This window comes from Oncorhynchus kisutch, linkage group LG2, assembly GCF_002021735.2.
Source record: "Oncorhynchus kisutch isolate 150728-3 linkage group LG2, Okis_V2, whole genome shotgun sequence".
NCBI classification, from domain to species: Eukaryota; Metazoa; Chordata; class Actinopteri; order Salmoniformes; family Salmonidae; genus Oncorhynchus; species Oncorhynchus kisutch.
Window position 1 is genome coordinate 36,792,620 of NC_034175.2, and position 24,228 is coordinate 36,816,847.

Genomic DNA, 24,228 nt, shown 5'->3' on the forward strand with positions numbered 1-24,228 from the left:
TTGGTTGAAATGATAGGCCGATAAACCGAGGTGCATGGGTGACTGGACTAAATTGAAGTCACTGTACAATGTGAAGTCACTCACAGACAGATGTTTTAACTATGTTCTGAATGTGGTCCTCCCTATAGGTGAAGAAACTGAAGGCCCAAGTAGAGCAAAAGAAACTGAGGAACGGGACTGAGGGCTCTAGCCCAGAGGGTGAGGTTCTGGAGAACGGCACAGACCCCCACATACAAGACCTGCAGAGTAAGAGCCACAGCTCCAATGCAGGCTTTTTGGTTCCTTGGCATCTGACACACACCTGAAATGTTGTGACCTATGAAATTAATAACTCGAGACATAAATTAATGTTAGTCCTAACAATGCGATTTCCATAGTATTCATATGCTGCACATCAGATCTTGTCTGCCCCCCCACACATTTGCAGGAGATGCCAGCAGGCAACTTAGTGACCTGAAGTTCAAACTTGTAAAATCCGAGCAAGAGGTGACCGCTTTGGAACAGAATGTAAGTGTACTGCCATTAACCTGGTTGATTGCAGAGCGATAATCATCACAGATAGTTACTATTAATTTGACTCGTTATTGGCTGAGATTCTCATGATTCTCACCAATCTGCAGGTTACCAGGCTCGAGGGTCAGGTGACCCGCTACAAGGGTGCGTCAGAGAATGCAGAGAAAGTGGAAGACGAGTTGAAGGCTGAGAAACGCAAGCTGCAGAGAGAGGTATGGCCCCCAGCTGTCGGTCATGTGGCTTGAATCAAGCTGCTATGCAGAGACCAGATGTCAGGGGCCTACAATCGTCAGAACATTGCTTCTGATGTAACAGATGTTAATTGTACTCTCCTTGCGTTGTGTTTAGTTCAAAGAAGTCACCCCAGCCAGTGGTCCCAGTTGAGCATTTTTTATTACCTGTGATTAAATAGGAAACAGCACATTAGTTGTGCAGGGCTTAATGATGTTGATGGCTGTCAATGGTAAAATATGTAGCATGACAACTGTGTTAGCAGTGAGCTTATGTGACCATTACATCAGTGCATGCTAGCTAACACACTCGTATACCAAAGCACATCCCAGAAAGCCCCTTAATCCCTAACAGGTACCATATACCCACACATGTATAATCCAGGATTGTACAGCAAACTTGTACACATTGTAAAATATAAAAATAGAATACAGTATTCAGAACGTAACTTACCCCTTGCATCACGTTTTCATACTGGGGAGACCTGACAATCACGATCTCTCCCTATCTGCAAGGGGGGCAACAACATGCCTTATTGTCATCGGAATTGAACCAACCAATAAGAGCGCTTGAACATTTAAATTCGCATTTCTTTAGAGGCAAGCGGAAACATAACCAACCCTGTTACACACACTTGGTAGACGGTGAAGTAAGGGAATTGGGCTGTAAGGTACAACATTTATTGTAATACAAAAACATTGGAGCAGTATGTTACTAATTCATTGTTGATCTTGAATAATAGCGTCTCCGATTTAAAGTTAATGATTGATCTTTGTGCCTTCTGTTCCTTCCTTGATGGCAGTTGCGGTCAACGCTGGATAAGATTGACGAACTTGAGTCGAACAACAGCCACCTCTCCAAGCGGCTGGACAAGATGAAGGCCAATCGCACCACGGCACCGACTCCCTAACGATGACCTGCCAGCATAATTCCGACCCTATCCTGTCTGTCCACCAATGGCTGTCCACATATGACGGAGTGCCCGACCTTGCATTGAGCTCTCCTCTCCATCTGCCTCGCAACCTTATGAAAAGAACCTTGAGAAATTTGAGATATCCTAATCGCTGAAGCGCACAACACACAAAAATGCGCGATGTGCCATTTTCTTAATGTCTTTGTTTTTTCCAATGAGAATTCTTCATAGGCATATGTGCCTGTCTGCCTCACTTCCTCTACCAGGGGGTGGCGCTGCTCTGCACCAGAGAATTATAGGAAATGTGGCGCTACAGGGGGGCGCCTTGGGACTGGAGGGGGTTCTTTGGACCGCACTGGCTGCTTGGGCTACATGGCGCTCCTATCCACCACACATCCCCAGTGTACAGACTAATACTGAATGTCCCTCTGTCCTGAACCATCCGCCTCCTCACTTAACCCCCTATGTCCACATTTACTAAACCGAGAGGACATGGCCTAAACTGGGTGAACATGGTGTGCTGTGTATATGAGAGCATTTATTGTGTGCACGTGTATGATTTTGATTTTTTTTTTATCCCGCTCTTATATTCTCTCATCTGTGTCCTAAAGCCAAAGTATGAGCACATTTTACCGTGGTTGGGTGTGTATGTTTGTTACCTGTTGTGTCTGAAGTCCAAGGGCTTGTGTAGTCTAAAGGCCATGGAAGGTTGTGTGTGCATCCCACCTTCCCAGGCTACACCGTCTCTATTACCACAATCAATATAATAATTGTCACACAGAATGTTTTTACATGCCGACGTGATTTCAACCATTTTTCTAACTCGGATTCTTTTTTTCTTTTTTTTTTTTTACAGATTTGTCTTTGAATGTACCCAGATCATGTTCATTAGGCACCAAACAATAAATTGTAAAACAGGGAGGGACTACCTGAAATTGTCCAATAAAATACACATTTTCTGTTGCAATCCTTTTGCTACAGTTCCCTAATGAACAGGACACAGTTGTTAGGTCCTAAACAGCTTGACTAAACTAATTAACCAATCTACTACAGCCACAGCTTTGAGTTAGGCTCAGAGCAGCCAATGACATGAAGTCTGCGTATCCCCCCTCCAATCTGGTAGAGCCCCATTGAAGTTTGTCTCAGGGAAGATCTCAATTGCATACTCCTTGCGTCCTATCTCCTCAAAACCCATTTGATGAGAAAGCCAGAGGTCCCTCCCCTCCGGCCTCTTCCAACGGGTTTTAAGGAGGCTAGGAGTATGTAACTGAGATTCTCCCTCAGTTTCGAGCAATAAAGTCATTGGTTGGCCTGCCACCTCACATACTCTTGCTTGTTGAGACATGCTAGTGCTGATGATGCTTATGGTGATGAAAAAGACTACATAAAAAGGGGAAGGGAACGTTGGTAGGAGACCCCCTCAAACACACTCTCTAGGGAGATGCTGCTTCACTGTTTACAAAGCTTTAAAATGTTTGTAAGGAATTGTAATATTTGTGCAATAAAATGTCCAACCATGCTGTACCGGCAGCTGAGAGTCTAAATAATTGACCTCCAATAGATGAGTTGCAAATGAGAACTTGTTCTCAACTAGCCTACCTGGTTAAATAAAGGTGAAATAAAAAAATAAAAAAATAAAAAGATTGCTGTGCCCACTCTCAATTTTAGTTCTTTCTACAAGTACAAGGATCAAATTATTCCCCATATTCAATGATATTCAACATGAAGGAAGGTGAAATAGAATTCTATGATAAACTGGCTCACTTACACACATTCATAGAGGCTTCTTTAATCTAAGGTCCATGGTGTCTCAAATTCATATTTTAAAGCTGCTAATGTGGCAGTCATGTGAACCTATGAATTGTGTACTCCAAGGCAGTGTCCAGAAACCCTAGTGCCTACCCCTTACATACCTATTAATTCACTAGTGTCTAGGGGGTGGAGATTGTTTCTGGACATGGACTGAGCTTCAGAGCCAGATGAGCTACTGGGCTGCAGGGAAACGTAGTCTCCGACAGCCCGTGCCACCCTAGCTGGCAGGGAGGAGTATGCGTAGCTCTGACCCATGCGACAGCCATAGAAGTCCTGATAGTCTGGTGGCAGTTAATTTCAGAATGTGTAATGCCCTCTCCAGTGCCCGAAAGGTCCAAGCAGGTGCCACAGGGTTCTTATTACCGTAGGGGTCCTTGTAACTTTCTGCAAGCAGGTGGCACCAAAAGATGTTGACACCCTCGCCAAACTAACACCAGGGTGTTATGGAACCACAGGGCTGAAGGAGAGGGAGGATATTGAACTGTTGTACAGGAAGTACACACTACTTTGCTACAGTGTATAGCTAAATACATTTACAGTGTAGATTCAGGCAATTACACTTGTTTCCCAGGAAATGTATATTCCGTACTATTTTGTATTGGGGTCAAATTGAACTGAATTTGTTTTTGACTTGAGATACAGCTCTTTACATCATCGTCTTCCAATACCAGGGTTGAAGAGCAAGTTTCCAGGTTCCAGCACAAACTCCAGGAACCACCCCAGGCCTGGAGACGACGAACACCGTTACATTTCATACTGTTTTTTTTTTTTTTCATATAGTTTGGTGGTTTAAAGAACATCACTTTTCCACTTTGTTATACTTCAAGCAAGTTCAGCCAAGACTAGCTAGCAGGAAATCGGCGCTAACTAACTAGCTGGTAACATTAGCTGAGATATGGAAGATTTTGACACTCCCCCAGAAGTAACGGTACTGAGGTTCGTAATAATTAGTCTTTAGTACAGGTGTCCAAATAACACCTTTGAAACCCCCCAACCTGAAGAGACTACAAACACCCCAGCCCATCACCAATGAAGCCATATTTAAGGCAATCCAGGGTTTAAACAAGAACTAGCTATTCCGCTGAATGGCTTTGATGAGAGGATAAATAAAAAATAACCTCTTGATTGCAAACATTTCCAAACCTACAGAGTTTAATGCAGAAGTCATTAAGGATATCTCCACTGATGTGAAAATGTTGAAAAAATTAAGTTGCCCTGACAAAAGAAAACGAGGAGCTGCACACAGCCAGTGCTGAACAGGGCCGATACAAGCGCTGATGGGGGCTGAGACTGAAAAGGCTACCTGAAACTGATGGGGAGAATATCAACGGGATTGTCATTATTGGGAAGTTTGTTCCATATCCCCCTGCTACCCTGTACATTGCGGTAGATGTTGCACACCGTCTCGGATACAAGAGAAAGGAGAAGAACAGACATAGGTCATCACGATGTTAGCGTTGAGAAACGTGAGAGACGAGTTGTGGAGAGCTGCGAAGCTGGTGCTTATCTGCAGGGAGAAGGGCATTCGCTTTGCAGAAGATTTGAGCAAGCGACACGGATGCCCATGCAAACTATTTTAGTTTTCATACTTTTATAAGATGTGATTAGCTAATATCATAATCCATTTTGGAACACTTATGTTTTAGATTCCTTTATAAGAAATTACACGCAGGTGTAAGCACTAGTACTTTTCATTTGCCCAGGCTAGTCTATTGTTCAGTCCACGTGAGCCTTGTGCCGTAGTTGTGTAAAGTCCTTTGCATTTCCAAGGCTAGTTATTGTTCAGTCCATGTTAGCCTGGTGTCGTAGTTGTGTAAAGTCCTTTGCAATGCCCAGGCTAGGTATTGTTCTGTCCACGTGAGCCTAGTGCTGTAGTTAAAGTGTAAAGCATTTTGACTAAGTTTTATGTTCTTATTGCTGTAAGAGATTAAAGCTAAGCACTATATTAATGGTTATATGAAAGGTACTCATGGTATACAGTTGAAGTCGGAAGTTTACATACACTTAGGTACACTTAGGAGTCATTAAAAAATCGTTTTTCAAACACTCCACAAATTTCTTATTAACAAACTATAGTTTTGGTCGATAGGACATCTACTTTGTGCATGACACAAGTCAATCAATCAAATGTATTTATAAAGCCCTTCTTACATCAGCTGACGTCACAAAGTACTGTACAGAAACCCAGCCTAAAACCCCAAACAGCAAACAATGCAGGTGTAGAAGCACGGTGGCTAGGAAAAACTCCCTAGAAAGGCCAGAAACTAGGAAGAAACCTAGAGAGGAACCAGGCTATGAAGGGTGGCCAGTCCTCTTCTGGCTGTGCCAGGTGGAGATTATAACAGAACATGGCTAAGATGTTCAAATGTTCATAGATGACCAGCAGTGTCAAATAATAATATTCACAGGGGTTGTCAGTTGGGTTTTCATAGTATCTCTACCGCTCCTGCTGTCGAAAGAGAGTTGAAAACAGCAGGTCTGGGACAGGTAGCACACCCGGTGAACAGGTCAGGGTTCCATAGCCGCAGGCAGAAGTTGAAACTGGAGCAGCAGCACAGCCAGGTGGACTGGGGACAGCAAGGAGAGTCATCAGGCCAGGTAGTCCTGGGGCATGGTCCTAGGGCTCAGGTCCTCCGAGAGAAAGAAGAGAGAGATAATTAGAGAGAGCAAGTAATTTTTCCAACAATTGTTTAGACAGATTATTTCACTGTATCACAATTCTAGTCAGAAGTTTACATACACTAAGTTGACTGTACCTTTAAACAGCTTGAAAAATTATGTCATGGCTTTAGAACCTTCTGATAGGCTAATTGACATCATTTGAGTAAATTGGAGGTGTACCTGTAGATGTATTTCAAGGACTACCTTCCAGCTCAGTGCCTCTGCTTGACATCATGGGAAAATCAAAAGAAATCAGCCAAGAACTCAGAGAAAAAAAATTGTAGACCTCTGCAAGTCTGGTTCGTCCTTGGGAGCAATTTCCAAACAACTGAAAGGTAACATGTTCATCTGTACAAACAATAGTACTCAAGTATAAACACCATGGGACAACGCAGACTTCTTACCGCTCATACCGCTTTCTGTTTCCTAGTGATGAACTTACTTTGGTGCGAAGAGTGCAAACCAATCCCAGAACAACAGCAAAGGATCTTGAGAAGATGCTGGAGTTAACCGGTACAAAAGTATTTATATCCACAGTAAAAACAAGTCCTATATCGACATAACCTGAAAGGCCACTCAGCAAGGAAGAAGCCACTGCTCCAAAACCGCCATAAAAAAGCCAGACTATGGTTTGCAACGGCACATGGGAGCAAAGATTGTACTTTTTGGAGAAATGTCCTCTGGGCTGATAAAAAAAAAATAGAACTGTTCGTCCATAATGACCATCGTTATGTTTGGAGGGAAAAGGGAGAGGCTTGCAAGCCGAAGAACACCATCCCAACCGTGAAGCACAGGGGTGGCAGCATCATGTTGTGGGGGTGCTTTGATGCAGGAGGGACTGGTGCACTTCGTAAAATAGATGGCATCGTGAGGAATGACATTTATGTGGATATATTGAAGCAACATCTCAAGACATCAGTCAGGAAGTTAAAGCTTGGTTGCAAATGGGTCTTCCAAATGGACAATGACCCCAAGCATACTTCCAAAGTTGTGGCAAAATGGCTTAAGGACAACAACGTCAAGGTATTGGAGTGGCCATCACAAAGCCCTGACCTCACTCCTGTAGAAAATGTGTGGGCAGAACTGAAAAGGCATGTGCAAGCAAGGAGGCCTACAAACCTGACTCAGTTACACCAGCCTTGTCAGGAGGAATGGGCCAAAATTCACCCAACTTATTGTGGGAAGCTTGTGGAAGGCTACCCAATACGTTTGACCCAAGTTAAACAAATGTATAGGCAATACTACCAAATACTAATTGAGTGTATGTAAACTTCTGACCCACTGGGAATGTGATGAAAGAAATCAAAGCTGAAATAAATCACTATTACTGTGACATTTCACATTCTTAAAATAGTGATCCGAACTGACCTGAGATGAGGAATTTTTACTAGGATTAAATGTCAGGAATTGTGTATTTGGCTAAGGTATATGTAAACTTCCGACTTCAACTGTATATCATTTTCAAACCAAAGACCTTAAATGGATTTCCAATTAATGTTAATAACTCTATTGTTCCAAATATTTTTTTAATGGGGGAAAAGTTGTGCTTGAATATCATTTTCCAGAAAAATAAAATTAGCTGGTGAAACAATTTCACAGGTAATTTGAGGGTCAAAATAAATCACCTTTCATTAGGAATTCAAGTCCACCAAGTTTATTAAACAGACTGTTAGGGGTATGATACAACAGAGTTAAATAAAGGTTTTTAAAAAAGGAGGTAGAATTAGACAGATATTTCAACAAATCAATAGCCTGTAAACCTCCACAATCAGTCTTTCACTAACTGAGAATTCTGAATGTAATGAGTTTTAATGCTCCAAATAAATCAAAATAACAATTGATTTTTTATGTGATTAGAATTTTTAAAAAGAAGACTGACTTGGGTAAATGATTCTAGATAAACCATCAGTCTTGGTCAAAAGAATACGACCCAAAATCACATTGCAGCCACTGACTTAACGAAATGTTTAAAGATTCTATCTGAAATTATTTTTTTAATTAAATTGTTTTTTCAGGTTTTTAGTGATAAATTCCTAAATATTTAACTTCCTTTTTAACAAGTATGGAAGCAATGTTGACGTAGTCACAGCAATGAATTGGCATGAGATCATGCACGAGCACTGCAAAACAAATGTACACATACTGTACGTGTTATTCAATAATTTCATCCAAACTACTTGCAGGTCAACACGATCGTCTGCATAGCCAGGCGCTGAAATAGACCGTGGTTCTATTTTAGATGCTTGACATGCTGCATGTCCCGCCTCTCCCATCTCCTCAATTGGTTTTTAGCAGCATATACCCAAGTGTGGGTGATTGTTCATCTTTCAAAGTCCAGAATCCAGTCCAGTTGGTTGCCGTAACTAGGTTTCCCCTTTTATCTGTGGATTAATTGTCATAGTAGAGAACACACGTGTGACTCAAAATAGGTCAAAATTCTAGAAAGATCCAGCAAAAAAAGGACCTTGTACATTTCAGGTAAAATAACAACTCACTGTTTCTATACCAGGACAAAATAGATAGCAACAGCAAGCTAGCTAGCTAAATGTCCATGAATGTTTCACCTGTGTTTCAACCCGGTGGGGATAGACACAATCAACATGCGCACAAGTTGTCAGGTGCACACTGATGTGCCAAATCTTGACATAGTGTATTATTATAGGTTATACCATGGCATTGTTGAATACTCCTTTCGCATTGGCTTGAAGGACATTCTAGAGCGTGCATTATTTCCCTATAATGCACAGTATATTTGCACGGTCGAATTCAATGGCTATAGTTCATTTTTACATGTTTTGTTTAAGCTGCTTTTAAAAGCAAAAGTTCAATTAAAAACAGTGTTGGTACTGTTGAATTCAATTTTCATAATAGCAAGCCAGGACTGATAGTTTGGTTAGCTAAACTAGAAAGTCTGTTTGGTTACCACGGCAACTACTGTAGCTAGCTATCTAGTAAACTTGCTAGTTACTAGTAACTTAATTACTCGCTAGCGCATCGTAGAACACACATTCCACGTCGTTCATTATTTTCCACGCACAGCCCCTCGTTGATTATCCCTTACATAAGTATTAGAATTATCCGCCTCAATATTTGCAGCCATAGGTGATAAGCTCCTAGAGAGATATTAACCGTCGTCAGTATTGTGGAGTAATTATAATGTTAAAGGGTAACTCAACTAAAATCAAATCATAGTTTATTTGTCACGTGCTCCAAATACAACAGGTTCACCTTACAGTGAAATGCTTACTTACTGGCCCTAACCAACAGTGCAATCTTAGAGTAAAAAAAAAAAAAAGGTATTTGGTGAACAATAGATAAGTAAAGAAATAAACAACAGTAAAAAGACAGTGAAAAATAACAGTAGTTAGAGTTGCGTTATTTCGAATCTGGTATCAAGATAAATATGACAATGAGTCACCGATTGTATACTATGTATTTTTTATTAGCTAAGCAATAAGTGGTAAATGCAATTTTCGTATATACGGGCTCTCGGTCCCACCTCGCAGGGCAAACAGAGAACTGACTTGTTCTTGACAAAGATATTATAAATATACTCTGACAGAAATAGTTCCTGCTTCCGAGCCGGCCTGTCAGAGTAGAGACTGGGCGTGGTTTAGACTCACCCAGCCTATCGTTGATTGTTGGCACAGAGCTGGTCCCAGCCCCCTAAGCGCTTCAGCGGTCAGTGTTGTAGCTGTGTAGAATATGCAGTTATCAGGCACCTGGCTCCTGTTATCTAACAAAAGACCGTTTGTTCTCGCAACACTATGTTCTGAATGTGCCCCCCCTACTCATTGCACAGTTCCTGTCTTCATGTTATTCTGTATTTTTCCATCATGAGAAAGGCCCATGGCCCTGAAACTGTTAACAATGATTCAAGTCAGCCATGTTGCATAACACATACATACATCCACACAAGCCAACAGCAGATAATATTCAATCACATATATGGTAACGGGCTATAGTGCATAACACAGAATCCTCATAATAGCGAGGCTATATACAGTAGCGAGGCTACATACAGGCACCAGTTAGTTGGGCTAATTGAGGTAGTATGTACAGTTGAAGTCAGAAGTTTACATACACTTAGGTTGGAGGCATTAAGACTCGTTTTTCAACCAATCCACAAATTTCTTAGTCAGTTTGGACATTACTTTGTGCATGACAAGTAATTTTTCAAACAATTGTTTACAGACAGGTTATTTCACTTATAATGCACTGTTTCACAATTCCAGTGGGTCAGAAGTTTACATACACTAAGTTGACTGTGCCTTTAAACAGCTTGGAAAATTCCAGAAAATTATGTCATGGCTTTAGAAGCCTCTGATGGGTTAATTGAAATAATTTGAGTCAATTGGAGGGGTACCTGTGGATGTATTTCGGGGCTGCCTTTTGACCCAAGTTAAACAATTTAAAGGCAATGCTACCAAGTACTAATTGAGTGCATGTAAACTTCTGACCCACTGGGAATGTGATGAAAGAAATAAAAGCTGAAATAAATTATTCTCTACTATTATTCTGACATTTCACATTCTTAAAATGAAGTGGTGATCCTAACTAACCTAAGACAGGGACTTTTTACTAGGATTAAATGTCAGGAAAAACTGAGTTTAAATGTATTTGGCTAAGGCGTATGTAAACTTCCGACTTCAACTGTACTTGAGTGTATAGTTAAAGAGACTATGCATATATGATAAACAGTGAGTAGCAGCAGCGTAAAAGAGGGGTTGGGGGTGTGGTACCTGTTCAGGAGTCTTATGGCTTGGGGGTAAAAGCTGTTGTGAAGCCGTTTGGTCCTACACTTGGCGCTCCGGTACCACTTGCCATGCGGTAGTAGAGAGAAGTCTATGATTCGGGTGGCTGGGGTCTTTGACAATTTTTAGCGCCTTCCTCTGACACCGCCTGGTATAGAGGTCCTGGATTGCAGGAAGCTCGGCCCCGGTGATGTACTGGGCCTTACACGCTACCCTCTGTAGTTACTTGCGGTCGGAGGCCGAGCAGTTGCCAAACCAAGCAGTGATGCGACCCGTCAGGATGCACTCAATGGTGCGCTGTAAAACCTTTTCAGGATCTGAGGACCCATGCCAAATCTTTTCAGTCTCCTGAGAGGGAATAGGTTTTGTTGTGCCCTCTTCCCGACTGTCTTGATGTGCTTGGACCATGTTAGTTTGTTGGTGATGTGGACGCCAAGGAACTTGAAGCTCACCCTACTCCACTACAGCCCTGTCGATGAGAATGGGGGCATGCTTGGTCCTCCTTTTCCTGTAGTCCGCAATCATCTCAATCCTCTCCTTTGTCTACCTCCTGTCTCACGATTCTGCCTCTTCAATCCTACTCTCCTCCCTTTCTGCATCCTATAACTCAAACTGTTTCCTTTCTTTGCGGGCTCAGCCCTCCCCTTCTGCTCTGTGGCTGAGTGATTCATTGCGATCTTACAGAACAGGGCAGCTGAGCGAAAATTGAGGAAAACTAAACTTCCAGAGAACCTACCACTCTTTCAATCCCTCCTCTCTACATTATCTTCCTCTGTGTCCACTGCTAAAGCCACTTTCTATCACTCTAAATTTCAAGCTTCTGCCTCTAACCCTCGGAAACTATTTTCCACCTTCTACCCCCCCCCCCCCCCATCTACTCCCCTTTGCGGACAACTTTGTCAAACATTTTGAAGAGAAGGTTGACGACATCCGCTCCTCATTCACTCAGCTTATTGAGTCCACTGGTCCCACTAACATAGAACTACCCTACTCCTTGACTTCTTTCTCCCCTCTCTCCATATGAAATCCTGCAACTAGTAAGGTCCAGCCGCCCGACAACCTGCCCGCTCGACCCATTCCCTCCTCCAGACCATCTCTGGAGACCTTCTCCCATTCCTCATCAACTCATCCCTGACCACTGGCTGCATCCCGTATGACTTCAAATTGGCCCAAGTCGCTCCAGTCCTCAAGAAACCAACACTCGACTCCTCTGACGTCAAACTACAGACCAGTATCCCTTATTTATCTCCTTTCCAAAACACTTGAGTGTGCTGTCTCTGACCAAGTCTTTCGCTATCTCAGAACTTCTTGATCTTAACCAGGCTTCAAGGCTTCAAGGCTGGTCACTCAACCAAGACTGCTCTTCTCTGTGTCACGGAGGCAGGCAGCAGGTAGCCTAGTGGTTAGTGTTGGCAGGCTGCTCCAACCAGGTGACGTGGAGAGGATCTGCACCACGTACTCTCACTACTGTTCTCCCCCAGGACTCGGTTATAGACCCACTCTTCTTTCTATACACCAAGTCACTCGGCTCCATCATATCCTCACATGGTCTCTCCTATCATTGCTGTGCAGATGTCACTCAACTGATTTTTCTCCTTTCCTCACTTCTGACACCCAGTTGTTGACACCCATTTTTGCACAACTGGCAGATATCTCAGCTTGGATGTCAGCCCACCACATCAAGCATAACCTCAAAAGGATGGAGCTTCTCTTCCTCTCTGGGAAGGTCTGCCAGCACCAAGACCTCTCGATCACGGTTGACAACTCCACGGTGTTCCCCTCCGAGTGCAAAGAACTTTGGCGTGACCCTGGACAACACCCCGTCATTCTCTGCAAACATAAAAGCAGTGACTTGTTCCTGCAGGTTCATGCTCTACAACATCCACGCAGTACAGCCCTACCTCACACAACTCGCTGTTGGCTGGGCTCCCCGCTTTTGCCATCCCTTCCTGCAACTTATCCTGAATGCTGCAGCCCACCTGGTGTTCAACCTTCCTAAGTTCTACCATGTCATCCCCACTCCTCCGCATGCTCCACTGGCTTCTAGTCAAAGCTCGCATCCACTACAAGACCTATGAAAGGGCAGCTCCAACTCAGCCCAGTGCAAGCTCTTCTCTGTCCTGACACCCCAATGGTGGAACCAGCTTCCCTCTGGGGCTAGAACAGCAGAGTCCCTGCCCATCTTCCGAAAACATCTGAAACCATACCTCTTCTAAGAGTAATTTAAATAAATCCCCCCTCGCACCGCCACCTCACAAAAAAAACATTGTGAACTACCACTCTAAATTGACTTTCTTCCCCCCTTACTAGCTCAGACTTTTCTGATAGCTACTTTGAGGAAAAATGTACTTACTATGTCTGTGATGTGTTGTTGTCCCACCTAGCTACCTTTAAGGGGAATTTCTTATGGCTTATAGTCATTACTATACTAACAACGCTACGCTTCAATCATAAACATCACAATTATCCAAACCACAAGATGGTACTCGCACATTTTCATTTCACTTGTAGACTCAAAGTTTTGACTCCCTATGTATTCGTCTGCTCATAGTGAACCAAAGTCCGGCATTCATAGCGAATGCCAATAATGGCCGCCCGGTTGTGGGGGCTTCGCTATATTTAGTGAGTATTCAGACCACTCTAGTGAAACATTTTCAAAAAAGCGACTAGCGACATTTTCTGGTGTTATTGGAGATCTTTCTTCCTCTCCGCGTCCAGACTGCAAATGAATCGCGCATGCGGGAAGCCGCCGCTGGCTGAACCCGCCCTAGTTTTTAAAAGTTTTTTTTATGCTATTAACCTGAATTAGGGCCAGTTACCATAATTTTCTCACATTGCCATTGACAGTTATTTCTATTGTCTCTTTTTGGTCCATTTATATTGTTAATGTGGATTGTATACAACAACAAAAAATTATGGTTAAAAATGTTAATGTTTTACTGTGACTTGTTGTAGGCTCCTAACTGCACCATGAGGTTAAAAACCAAACCAAATTAAGAAAACTAAACAAAAAAATGTAAACAATTAAATCAAATTTTTAAAAATCAAATAAAAACTCCGCCAGAGTGTCTCTTTTGGGTCACTTTTGCCAGTCCCAAGCCCGGATGAAGGAGGAGGGTTGGAATTGTGACATAAAAACTTATCGACAGAAGAAAGCTCCTTTGTAATTTTAAACATTATTTAGGGTGTTTTTTACTCACTTTTTGTCTCTCCCACGAAGTTATTCCTCTCTCCTACAGCGTCCATCACAATTACATGCACATGGCAAATTATGCAAATTAGACGATGACGTCATTAAGCGCCTTCTATCGACTTTTAGGACAGCCAATAGCTAATTTCCTTACTGAGGAGTTGGCAACACTGCTTCCCACAAACTTGAATAATGGAGTTGTTTACTTCGAATGACCAACACAGTAATCTTACAACTTCTCTAGATAATTTTTGGGGGAAACAGTTTTTGACTAATGTTTGTCATCATGCCCATGTGGTGTTCTGTGCCTGGCTGTACTAATTACACACAAGGGTGAAAATTAGTTACCCTTTACGGTTCTACCTACCAGAGATTCACCCCGATTCTGCTAGTGGCTTGCGGCCATCAAGAATGATGCGGTGACTAAAGATTATCAGAGGGATGTTCAGACTGAACCGATGGGGGGAATCCATTTCGACGTCAATTGAGAAATGATGTGATACCATAGATTATGGTCCTCCACAACAAAACGGACAATTCTCAATTAGAGTTAACCTAACGTTAGCTAGCTAACTAATGTGTCAGTCCTGTATTGAACTCTGAAAGACATCAGCTAAATCATATCGTTTGGTATACACACTGTCAACACAATTTCAGTTCCATCTTTGACTGATGTTAGCTAACGTAAACTGGCTAATGTTACTCTTATTTGGTATCTCAATTTGGTAGCCGTCTATTCCACCCTTGTCTGGAAAACACAAAAAATATAATTGTTATAGTTAACTCACTCTCTGTTTGTGTGTTGGTAGCAATGATGAATGTGTATAAATTGTCTTTGGTTGGTAAGTTGGTCCTCAGCCAGTCTCGGCTGGCTAGCAATCTTGCTGCCAATTTAGTGACGCTAGTTAGCTAACAGCAAGTTAAAAATATTGAAATGTCCATGTTAGGTATGCTTAGCTAGCCAGTCTAATAGAGATAAATACAATTACTGGGGTGGTTACATTGTGTATTGTTGTAGGTTGTTTGGTTTGTGTTATTGGATTACAGGTGGTTATATGTAACCTGAGGGGCACAGAGTACCTTCCAGACAATGTACTCAATTTAGTCTACCCCTCTTCTCTTTTTACCTTTTCTTTTAGTTCAAATTCAAGCTATTTGGAGTCATTCCACAGTGACCTGCTGAAAAATACCCCAAAGCAGGGACATTTTGGCTACATGTGGAAGCAGACACCTTGCGGTTATGGAGCACAACAACATTCTGGCTCTCCATGGAGGAGGTGGTGTGGGGGTGCTTTGCTGGTGGTACTGTCTGTGATTTATTTAGAATTCAAGGCACACTTAACCAGCATGGCTACCACAGCATTCTGCAGTGATACTCCATCCCATCAGGTTTGCACTTAGTGTGAATATCATTTGTTTTTCATTGGGACAATGACCAACACACCTCCAGGATGTGTAAGGGCTATTTGACCAAGAAGGAGAGTGCTGCATCAGATGACCTGTCCTCCACAATCGCCCGACCTAAACCCAATTGAGATGGTTTGGGATGAGTTGGACCGCAGAGGGAAGGAAACGCAGCCAACAAGTGCTCGACATATGTGGAAACTCCTTCAAGACTGTTGGAAAAGCATTCAAGGCGAAGCTGGTTGAGAGAATGCCAAGAGTGTGCAAAGCTGTCATCAAGGCAAAGGGTGGCTACTTTGAAGAATCTCAAATATAAAATACATTTAGATTTGTTTAACACCTTGTTGATTACTACATGATTCCATATGTGTTATTTCATAGTTTTTATGTCTTCACTATTATTCTACAATGTAAAAATAAAGAAAAGCCCTTGAATGAGTAGGTGTGATCCTGTTGATTGCATGTTGATTAGTTTCAGTGCTATCTGGGTTGTTAATTGGATTCGCCCAGAAGTTCTTGATTTATAGTTTATTTGTATTGTACATTTTAATTATTTGTGTACTTGTTTGACATTTTACTACACAGTGTTAGGATATAGTAGCATGAGCTTTCGCTATAACAGCTGCTAAACTGTGTAAGAGACCAATAAACTTTTTATTTATTTAACTAGATTTTTTATTTCCGAAAGAGATGGCTTACTATTGTATAAATGTCTCGTGCAAAATTGTCTTTATCCACTCATGTAAAAACAGGGAGTGAAACTTTCTCCTGGTGTTCCATAACTTAATTTTATAGACCTGAACTCGACAGATATTATGGCTGAAGTTCCATATGCGAGCATGTATCAGTGTGACACTGTTTACCTTCCGCAAAAATGGAACCGTAGTATACTAGCCATCAGTGGGTGAATGTTGTGTTTATATTACTTAAAAATACAAAGATAAAAAATATAAATATCAAATATGTTACGTAAAGTACACATTAAGTAATGTAGGAATTATATCTCAAACCTTCCTGCTTTTGATTTTTATCGTCAGAGGTTATAAAGAAACCAAGTAATGTGTACCCATGTTTTCTTTCGGACGATGCAGACTAAAGGACCGAGTTGCTGTGGGAGGAAAAGATGGCGCTGCCCATGTTAAGAGGTTGCTACCGTAGCAGGCCGCCTTCAGTACTGATTCGTTTCTTGAAACCTGATCACGTTGTGCAGCCCCAGTCCAACAAGACTACTCGCCTGGCTCCAACTTTGTCCGTTGGTGTCGTTTCCACAGTCCGATCTTACAGCTCTGATCGAGGTGGAGGTAAACAAAACCAGAAGGTGGTTGTGGTTGGCATCCCCAACCCTTTCATATGGTTTCGAACCCGAATATACTATTTTTTGATTCGGGTTTATTTTGACAAGGAATTCAAAATCGAAGAATTCACAGAGGGATCTAAACAGGTAGGTAGGCTACAGTCCGTGGAATAAGTAGTCTCTAGCTAGTTAGACCAGAAATACTTCATTTCTTATTAAAGTATGCTTTACTAATACCGCAGCTTGCCAAGAAAAACAACGTGGGCGTTACTGCAAGCTAAATTTTGTACACAATCCAGTTCTTGTGAAATGTTTGACTGTTTCCCCTTGTAATCATGAACAGTTGAACTGGTTCCTTAGTGCATCTTACATAATTGTTACGTTGTGTTATAGCTAAAATATAATATGTTGTTGCAGGCATTCTCCCATGTTTCAAGACTGTTGTCAGGGAGTCAATTTGAGTCTCTTGAAGGTCTGGTTGCTAAAGACGTGAGTATTATATTCTCAGACATTTTTGCACAAGTCATTTCAGTGTAGAATTGATAGGAGAGCTGCTAGTGGGTTGGGGGGTAGCAGCTAGCCCTAGCGGTTTAGAACATTGTAACCAAAAGGTTGCTGGTTCAAATCCTCGAGCTGACTAGGTCAAAAATATGCCAATGTGCCCTTGTGCAAAGCACTTAACCCTGATAGCTTCTGTAAGTCATTCTGGATACTAGCGTCTGTTAAATTAGGGGTTCGTAAGCTTTTTCACTCAAGCCTCCCCTTCCAGCATTGGGGAACATCCTCCGCCCCCCTTCCAGCATTAGGGGAACATCTTCTCCCCACGTCAGTTTCTATGGGCACAACCACTCTTCATGACACAAACTGTTCACACCCCTCTGTTTTTTTTCTTTCTTGCAATTCTATACATTTTGCCATGTCTAATGTGTATTCATGTGATATTTGAGTGACTCAAACATTACAACATAACCTATGGGCTAAATGTCGCTGACATGGGCTAGTTCATCTAGACATTTCTTACAAGATATAAATGTCTTTTTAAGGCAGGGTTTCCCAAACTCAGGGCCGAGTTTGGAAAAGCCTGCTCTAAGGTGTGCAATGACTGACATGACGAGAGGAAAACTGACGATGCACTACCCAATTTTGAAATTGCACCTTGTGCAACTATTACAACTTTCAGGGGTAGGTTGTTAGCCGGACTGCCGAACTACTGTGCTAAATAACTCAAATATAAATGTATACCACGTTATCTGCAGGCATTAGGCCCTTTCTCATATTTCCCCTCTGCATTTTCTCCCTCAAAGCTGATTGCAAAACTGGAAGAGAAATGTGCTCTGCTCCCTCCCAGCCACCTGCAAGCACTTTCTGCTGATCTGGAAGACTTGATGTACACAACACCAGGGGATGTTGGCATCTGTTATGATGATGATGGTAAGAGCCAGGTTATGTCTACACAGCAAAAAACAACACACTAAACCACCTACTCCTTTACTATGACTGTCAACAGTCAGTAATATGTTAACTAAATGTGGGTGGATTCCAATAAAATAATGTATTTCCTTCTGTATAGACTTCGATTGCATATCTGTAAGAATTGAATAAGTGATTGGATTAGTAAGCACTGTGCCATTACATTTCATATTGACAAATGGGAGCTCATCAAGGGAAGGAAATTAGTTATCACAGTAGTCTCATTCACCAGAGCCTGTATGCCTGGTGTGCAATAAATGCATTTGCCATAAGAACTGAATGACCTGGCATAGGCATTTTTAGGGCTGGCACTATTACCGTGTAACTGACGTTTATGGATGAAAACTGTCCTGAAAATAAAATTACCCCCCCCTTCACCTTTATTTAACCAGGTAGGCAAGTTGAGAACAAGTTCTCATTTACAATTGCGACCTGGCCAAGATAAAGCAAAGCAGTTCGAAACATACAATAACACAAAAATACAGTCAATAATACAGTAGAAAAATAAGTCTATATACAATGTGAGCAAGTGAGGTGGGAAGGGAGGTAAAGGCAAAAAAAAGGCCATGGTGGTGAAGTAAATACAAAAAAAACAAGTAAAACACTGGAATGGTTGATTTGTTATGGAAGAATGTGCAAAGTAGAGATAGAAATAATGGGGTGCAAAGGAGCAAAATAAATAAATACAGTAGGGAATGAGGTAGTTGTTTGGGCTAAATTATAGATGGGCTATGTACAGGTGCAGTAATCTTTGAGCTGCTCTGACAGCTGGTGCTTAAAGCTAGCGAGGGAGATAAGTGTTTCCAGTTTCAGAGATTATTGTAGTTCGTTCCAGTCATTGGCAGCAGAGAACTGGAAGGAGAGGCGGCCAAAGGAAGAATTGGTTTTGGGGGTGACCAGAGAGATATACCTGCTGGAGCGCGTGCTACAGGTGGGTGCTGCTATGGTGACCAGCGAGCTGAGATAAGGGGGGACTTTACCTAGCAGGGCCTTGTAGATGACCTGGAGCCAGTGGGTTTGGCGACGAGTATGAAGCGAGGGCCAGCCAATGAGAGTGTACAGGTCACAGTGGTAGGTAGTATGTGGGGCTTTGGTGACAAAACGGATGGCACTGTGATAGACTGCATCCAATTTATTGAGTAGGGTATTGGAGGCTATTTTGTAAATGACATCTCCTATGTCGAGGATCTGTAGGATGGTCAGTTTTACAAGGGTATGTTTGGCAGCATGAGCGAAGGATGCTTTGTTGCGAAATAGGAAGCCAATTCTAGATTTAACTTTGGATTGGAGATGTTTGTTGTGAGTCTGGAAGGAGAGTTTACAGTCTAACCAGACACCTAGGTATTTGTAGTTGTCCACACATTCTAAGTCAGAGCCGTCCAGAGTAGTGATGTTGGACAGGCGGGCAGGTGCAGGCAGCGATCGGTTGAAGAGCATTCATTTAGTTTTACTTGTATTTAAGAGCAATTGGAGGCCACGGAAGGAGAGTTGTATGGCATTGAAGCTCGCCTGGAGGGTTGTTAACACAGTGTCCAAAGAAGGGCCAGAAGTATACAGAATGAGGTCGTCTGCGTAGAGGTGGATCAGAGACTCACCAGCAGCAAGAGCGACATCATTGATGTATACAGAGAAAAGAGTCGGTCCAAGAATTGAACCCTGTGGCACCCTCCCGGACAACAGACCCTCCGATTTGACACACTGAACTCTATCGGAGAAGTAGTTGGTGAGGCAATCATTTGAGAAACCAAGGCTGTCTAGTCTGTCGATGAGGATGTGGTGATTGACAGAGTCGAAAGCCTTGGCTAGGTCAATGAATACGGCTGCACTGTTTCTTATCGATGGCGGTTAAGATATCGTTTAGGACCTTGAGCGTGGCTGAGGTGCACCCATGACCAGCTCTGAAACCAGATTGCATAGCGGAGAAGGTATGGTGGGATTCGAAATGGTCGGTAATCTGTTTGTTGACTTGGCTTTTGAAGACTTTAGAAAGGCAGGGTAGGATAGATATAGGTCTGTAGCAGTTTGGGTCAAGAGTGTCCGCCCCCTTTGAAGAGTGGGATGACCGCAGCTGCTTTCCAACCTTTGGGAATCTCAGACGACACGAAAGAGGTTTGACAGGCTAGTAATAGGGGTGGCAACAAATTAGGCAGTTAATTTTAGAAAGAAAGGCTTCAGATTGTCTAGCCCGGCTGATTTGTAGGGGTCCAGATTTTGCCGCTCTTTCAGAACATCAGCTGACTGGATTTGGGAGAAGGAGAAATGGGGAAGGCTTGGACGAGATGCTGTGGGGGGTGCAGTGCTGTTGACCGGGGTAGGGGTAGCAAGGTGGAAAGCATGGCCAGCCGTAGAAAAATGCTTATTGAAATTCTCAATTATAGTGGATTTATCGGTGGTGACAGTGTTTCCTATCTTCAGTGCAGTGGGCAGCTGGGAGGAGGTGTTCTTATTCTCCATGGACTTTACAGTGTCTCAGAACTTTTTTGAGTTTGTGTTGCAGGAAGCAAATTTCTGCTTGAAAATGCTAGCCTTGGCTTTTCTTACTGCCTGTGTATATTGGTTTCTAGCTTCCCTGAAAAGTTGCATATCACGGGGGCTGTTCGATGCTAATGCAGAACGCCATAGGATATTTTTGTGTTGGTTAAGGGCAGTCAGGTCTGGAGAGAACCAATGGCTAAATCTGTTCCTGGTTCTAAATTTCTTGAATGGGGCATGCTTATTTAAGATGGTGAGGAAGGCATTTAAAAAAAAATAACCAGGCATCCTCTACTGACGGGATGAGATCAATATCCTTCCAGGATACCCCGGCCAGGTCGATTAGAAAGGCCTGCTCGCTGAAGTGTTTCAGGGAGCGTTTGACAGTGATGAGTGGAGGTCGTTTGACCGCTGACCCAGTACGGATGCAGGCAATGAAGCAGTGATCGCTGAGATCTTGGTTGAAAACAGCAGAGGTGTATTTAGAGGGCAAGTTGGTTAGGATGATATCTATGAGGGTGCCCGTGTTTACGGCTTTGGGGTGGTACCTGGTAGGTTCATTGATAATTTGTGTGAGATTGAGGGCATCAAGCTTAGATTGTAGGATGGCTGGGGTGTTAAGCATGTTCCAGTTTAGGTCGCCTTCAGAGCTCGTGCTGCTAGATAGATGGGGGGCAATCAGTTCACATATGGTGTCCAAAGCACAGCTGGGGGCAGAGGGTGGTCTATTGCAGGTGGCAACAGTGAGAGACTTGTTTTTAGAGAGGTGGATTTTTAAAGTAGAAGTTCAAATTGTTTGGGTACAGACCTGGATAGTAGGACAGAACTCTGCAGGCTATCTTTGCAGTAGATTGCAACACCGCCCCCTTTGGCTGTTCTATCTTGTCTGAAAATTTAGTTCGGGATGAACATTTCAGAATTTTTGGTGGTCTTCAAAAGCAAGGATTCAGACACGGCTAGAACATCCGGGTTGGCAGAGTGTGGCTTCTGTTAACATGCATGAAACCAAGGCTTTTACAGTTACCGAAGTCATCAAAAGAGAGCGCCTGGGGAATAGGAGTGGAGCTAGCATTTTATTTTTTTGTTTTTTTTCCTTTATTTAACCAGGCAAGTCAGTTAAGAACAAATTCTTATTTTCAATGACGGCCTAGGAACAGTGGGTTAACTGCCTGTTCAGGGGCAGAACGACAGACCTTGTCAGCTCGGGGATTTGAACTTGCAACCTTCCGGTTACTAGTCCAACGCTCTAACCACTAGGCTACCCTGCCACCCATTGCGAACCGCAGGTGGGAATTTTGATCTGGTTACATGTACATTGAACAACACAGCAGCTTTTCAGCATGCTTTGTTATTTCTGTATAACAAAAAAATAAACGACGAAGTTGGCTCTTTTAAACTGGGGTCAATGGGAAAGAATGTTGTTTTCTCCAATTTGTAGGCGTGGTCGAGGGGAATTTGTTATTATTACGTAAATATTGACTCGGAGTATGGCTGCCTGGTATTGTGATGCAATGATTTCCATGGTAATGTAAATATTCATTCAAATTATGTTAACATGGCTCATGCAATGACATTTATTTTTTGTAAGGTCAAGTAAGTTGAATCAACAAATCACAGCATAATGATGGGTACACTTCCTGCTTTTACATCTTGATTTTAATCATCCAAAATTATATGACTGTCACAGCCCTACTGTAGGCGTTTTGTTGTTGTTACAAAAACATTAATCTCTATTCTTTCAGGGCGGAAGTTTGTCAGTATTCTGATGAGGTACTGGTATCTAACAAGTGCCCGGTTGCCTGAGGAATCATTGGAGGGAACACGCATCTTTCAGGTGGCCATAGGTGGTGAGGGTGAGCCAGAGACTAAGAGATTGCTCACAGCGAACTATGAGTGAGTTTTTTTGTTTGTTATTGTTGCTAAAGTACAATGTTCACATTTGATTTAATGGTCTGCAGTTGGAAGTGGCTGTGATAAAGCAATTCAAGTATCTCTCTGACAAATAGAAAGCATTAAGTCTGCAAACAGTCTTGGATCCTAGATCTGTTCCCAAGGAAACAACTACCTGCAGTAACCTCCTTTGAATGACTGTCAAGTGTCTCACGTGCTTAATGTTTACACTTCCTGTTTAACAACCCTTTTATCCATCATGGCTTTTTGCAGATTCCAAAGGGAGTTTACTAAGGGGGTGCCGCCGGACTGGACCATCACCAGGATAGAACACTCCAAGCTGCTGGATTAAACTGGGATTGTGAATGGAGATTATAGGTGGAAATGGAGAGTAGTAGAGAGACATAGAATGGAAGACCATCCTTCTTCCTGACCCTACAAGAATATCCCCCTAACTGCTAAAATCTTGAGATGCTCCTCAGGAGCAAAATAGCTCTCAAAACTCAAGACCAGAAAATATATGGGAATTATTCAGGGCAAACTTTCTATCTGCCAGAAGTTACATACTATCCACTGTAGAAAAATAGCAAAAGTCAAACATGTCTGTTCATAATTGTACTACTATACGGAAGTCTGTGTAAGACCAGGTTGTTGAGTTTTTTTGCCCTTGTCTCAGCAAGCACCGCAATCAGTGGTCAAAACTAGGCTTTGTCAGTTCTGCCTCTAAGGCCTGAGATTCATTATTTTGTTTAATGGGGAGGGTAGACAAGGGGCATACAGACAGTGTGAAAATTAGCTCTGTATTGAGATTCACCATATTGAGATTCTGTCTTCGATCTGCTGCTGTCCACGCTTTGGTGTCTTCAAGTAGAGCGTGCACACAGACTGAAGAAAATGTCACACTTTCTGTTTAGGTTTCAGATGTAAACAAAACAAAATGATGATAATTCAAGCATGCCCTGAGCAAACTTTTCTCAAACCTCCTTGTACTCTTGCTTTCACACACTCAATAGTTATGTAGAGAGGATGAATTCCAACTATGCCATAAAAATTACTATAGCTACTGTTTCCATTTCTTGAGATGTGCTCTGTCACCAGAATAGTCCATCTGAACATAAGTGATAACCAATTACTGTTGGTGACTGAAAGTATACAGTTGAAGTCGGAAGTTTACATACATTTAGGTTGGAGTCATTAAAAACTTGTTTCAACCACTCCACACATTTCTTGTAAACAAACTATAGTTTTGGCAAGTCGGTCAGGACATCTACTCTGTGCATGACACAAGTAATTTTAACAACAATTGTTTACAGACAGATTATTTCACTTATAATTCACTGTATCATAATTCCCGTGGGTCAGAAGTTTACATACACTAAGTTGACTGTCTTTAAACAGCTTGGAAAATTCCAGAAAAGGATGTCATGGCTTTAGAAGCTTCTGATAGGCTAATTGACATCATCTTAGTCAATTGGAGTTGTACCTGTGGATGTATTTAAAGGCCTACCTTCAAACTCAGTGCCTCTTTGCTTGACATCATGGGAAAATCAAAAGAAATCAGCCAAGACCTCAGACATTCTTTTTTGTAGACCTCCACAGGTCTGTTTCATCCTTGGGAGCAATT

The 24,228-nt window shown here is 42.3% G+C and overlaps 2 protein-coding genes across 11 annotated transcripts in view; both read left to right on the top strand.

Annotated features, from left to right (window-relative positions):
* The window catches only part of lrrfip1a (leucine rich repeat (in FLII) interacting protein 1a), a 63,852-nt gene extending 60,665 nt beyond the window's left edge, over nucleotides 1-3,187 (top strand). For 7 of the 10 annotated variants that reach the window (XR_004203605.1, XR_004203606.1, XR_004203607.1 and 4 more), the window contains 4 exons: nucleotides 129-246; nucleotides 428-507; nucleotides 621-725; nucleotides 1,547-3,181. Coding sequence is in view for 2 of the 10 variants with exons in the window: in XM_031793762.1 (XP_031649622.1) it covers nucleotides 129-246; nucleotides 428-507; nucleotides 621-725; nucleotides 1,547-1,654 (411 nt within the window). In the remaining 8 variants the exon portion in view is untranslated. Of the gene's footprint in view, nucleotides 1-128; nucleotides 247-427; nucleotides 508-620; nucleotides 726-1,546 lie in introns of all 10 variants that reach the window. The other 3 variants (XR_004203609.1, XM_031793765.1, XM_031793762.1) reach the window with 3 other exon arrangements.
* A 13,140-nt stretch (nucleotides 3,188-16,327) lies between these two features.
* On the top strand, nucleotides 16,328-23,672 carry LOC109865505 (m-AAA protease-interacting protein 1, mitochondrial). The gene is made up of 6 exons (XM_020453748.2): nucleotides 16,328-16,378; nucleotides 16,570-16,919; nucleotides 17,190-17,261; nucleotides 18,077-18,203; nucleotides 22,457-22,607; nucleotides 22,878-23,672. The coding sequence occupies exons 2-6, from the start codon at nucleotides 16,602-16,604 to the stop codon at nucleotides 22,954-22,956; spliced, it is 747 nt and encodes a 248-aa protein (XP_020309337.1). The 5' UTR covers nucleotides 16,328-16,378; nucleotides 16,570-16,601; the 3' UTR covers nucleotides 22,957-23,672.
* The last annotated feature ends 556 nt before the right edge of the window (nucleotides 23,673-24,228 follow it).